At 36.0% G+C, this 2,515-nt stretch overlaps 1 protein-coding gene across 1 annotated transcript; it reads right to left on the reverse strand.

Annotated features, from left to right (window-relative positions):
- Window positions 1–661: 661 nt before the first annotated feature.
- On the reverse strand, window positions 662–2,515 carry LOC132046511 (peroxidase 72-like). The gene is made up of 4 exons (XM_059437157.1): window positions 2,179–2,515; window positions 1,611–1,802; window positions 1,353–1,518; window positions 662–1,261 (listed from the first exon to the last, which is right to left on the reverse strand). Exons 1-4 carry the CDS (start codon window positions 2,404–2,406, stop codon window positions 846–848), a joined length of 1,002 nt encoding a protein of 333 aa, XP_059293140.1. The 5' UTR covers window positions 2,407–2,515; the 3' UTR covers window positions 662–845.

Raw genomic sequence — 2,515 nt, forward strand, 5'->3', positions numbered from 1 at the left:
CCTTGTGTTGTTTTTTTCTTATCATCTCCCTCTTGTATTTGCAACACGAGTCGTAAACCTTGAGCATTTAGTCAAGAAACATTAAACTAGTATTAAACATGAGACATCTAAACTAGACAATACTCAGGCTAAAAGCTCAAATGGAGTTAAGAGTACCACACAACTAATTAAAATTTGATTAAATTGAGAAACTGGAAGATTGAGCCATTGAGGCGGTCTTTGTTATTTTGTTAGGCCTTGTAAGATGATGAAGTAGTTGTGTATAGTCAACTTGCATTAATCATTGACAAAACTAAAGATATACTCTATTGATTTGGACTTTATGTACTCAAATTAGGAATACACAAAAGTTATTCGAACAATTGTACTTAAATCTGTTAACTCTCAACTACTTTGGAAGAATTAGATCATATACCAGAGAGAATATTTCTCTCAACCATTTTTATTTTCTCTAATTTGGTCACTGAAGGTGTTAGATTAATACTACATATATATTTCCCCTGTTATAGTATCCTTTTGACCTCATCTCTATACCAATTTATGTTTGTCTCCTGATTTTTAGTACAGTATAAATATCTGTAGCTGCTTTTCTTGGTTCAATTCACTTTGTCTAGTGTAGAAGTGAAGTGTTGTAGCTGCTAAAATTTAAATACACAAATGGTAATAAATCATGATTAACAATTTTCAAACAGATGGCACAATCAATGAGATCGTCCTCAAGGACGAAAACTGAAGAAACTAGAAGAATGTAAAAAGAACAACAATAGAAACATAACAAAAAACAATAAAGGTACAATTATTATTTTCTATTTCTGCAAATGAAAGTTGATGTGCTCACTGCCCTTTTAAGATGAGTTGATCTTCCTGCAATTCTTCCTGATCTCCCCTTTGTAACCTGTCAAAGGAGAAATGTTCCCCATCTTAACCATAGACTTGGCAAAGTGGTCGAAGAAAAGCGCATTGTTCTCTGCATATTGTTTCACCAAGGCTAATGATGATTGACTCTTTGTAGTAAGAACTTGGTCAGAGTTCAGCAGGCCCTTTGAAGCCAACAAGAGCTTGAAGTAGCTGTTATCAAATTTTGTGGGAGAGGCAAAGTCCAAGAAGAATAGGTTGTTATCACCTCCAGATTTTGGACACTTATTGCGCAATTGGGCAGCATATGATTGATCCAGAGTAGAGTCTGGTTTACTGTTTCCTGACTGGTTGTAGAGCCTTTGTCTGAAGCTGGTACATCTTGAATTTCCAATTGTGTGGCTCCCTGCATAATAATACATTGATGTTAACTGAGAGTTAAGTATGATTAGTTGATAACTATGTAGTAACAATAAATTTAAGGGAGTAACTTTTACCAGATAAAGCAACAAGGTCAACAAGATCAAGGCCTTGTCTCTTGAATTTAGTGAGAATGGTATTAAATGTGTTGTTTGGAGCAGGAATGTCATTGTTGGAGCCACTTAAACTGGCACCTCTGGCATCTCTTCTTCCCAATGGAACCTCCCAGTTTGGTCCACCAGCCTACACAAACAAAATATAAATAGCTCAGTTTATTTTTCTTTTTCCGTGCCTCCTAGAAGAGTGTTGTGACCAGTTTATGTGGCTCTACTTACCAAAACAGTGGAGTCCCTTGCAGCAAGTGCCAATATATCAGCACAAGAGACAGTTTGTGGGCATTCTTTCTCTAGTGCAGATTTAATCTCATCAATGACTTCAAATCCACGAGCTGAGTTCCTGTTGGGGTTTGATCTTTTTTCTGTTACTATACCTCTGCTGCTATCCAGAAGCAAAGATGCATCACACCCCTACACGACATAGTAAAACAAATAGTTAGCCATCAACTTTTTATAGCGCATATAAGTATGTCAGAAAACATTAACAAACATAAGCCAAGAAAATCCTGTATTTAGTTCATAACAAAAGTAATTTTTAGTAGGTGCATTCGTGCGTGCTAGTGTGCAGCGCGTACTCAACTTCATATCAAATCTTATCCAAATTTTAAATCTTTCCATATAGAGTAGTCATGGTACACTTTGTTATGTATAGATTTTGACTAATAGATCAGTAAAGACCGAAAGTTATTGCAGCCACGTTAAAGTTTATCATCAGATATATGATAAGCTTAGCATTGTTATAATACCAAGTGACACAAATATATTTCGTAACAGAGATATGTTTTACCTTGACAAAGCAGTCGTGAAAATGGAGCCTCAGCAATGAAGCAGCCATTCGAGCTTCTTTGGCAACAGCCCTGGCAACAACAGACTTGACAATTTCTTGAGCTTTTGGGCATGATTTATAGTAATATTGGGGGTATAGGTTACCATTGTAATTACTCTTAAAAGAGAAACAAATTGGTGCAAACGCAAGTAGAGCAATGAGAAAGAAGAAGCTCGTGGACTGAGCCATCTTGGAAGTTAAGTTCTAAGGAGAGAAGAAGTTCGAATATTGAAGAAGGTTAGTTTGCTGTGATGAAATTGAATGGAGTTTCACTAGTATATATAGTGTGTTCAATGGA

The sequence above is a fragment of the Lycium ferocissimum genome, chromosome 2, assembly GCF_029784015.1.
Source record: "Lycium ferocissimum isolate CSIRO_LF1 chromosome 2, AGI_CSIRO_Lferr_CH_V1, whole genome shotgun sequence".
Taxonomy (NCBI): domain Eukaryota; kingdom Viridiplantae; phylum Streptophyta; class Magnoliopsida; order Solanales; family Solanaceae; genus Lycium; species Lycium ferocissimum.

Bases quoted from the DNA above. Each gene is read 5' to 3' on its own strand.
- LOC132046511 (XM_059437157.1), bottom strand. From the start codon at position 2,406: ATGGCTCAGTCCACGAGCTTCTTCTTTCTCATTGCTCTACTTGCGTTT. The intron at 1,803-2,178 runs GTAAAACATATC...TATGTCGTGTAG, and splicing joins TTCACGACTGCTTTGTCAAG to GGGTGTGATGCATCTTTGCT. The intron at 1,262-1,352 runs GTAAAAGTTACT...ATTATTATGCAG, and splicing joins TGACCTTGTTGCTTTATCTG to GGAGCCACACAATTGGAAAT.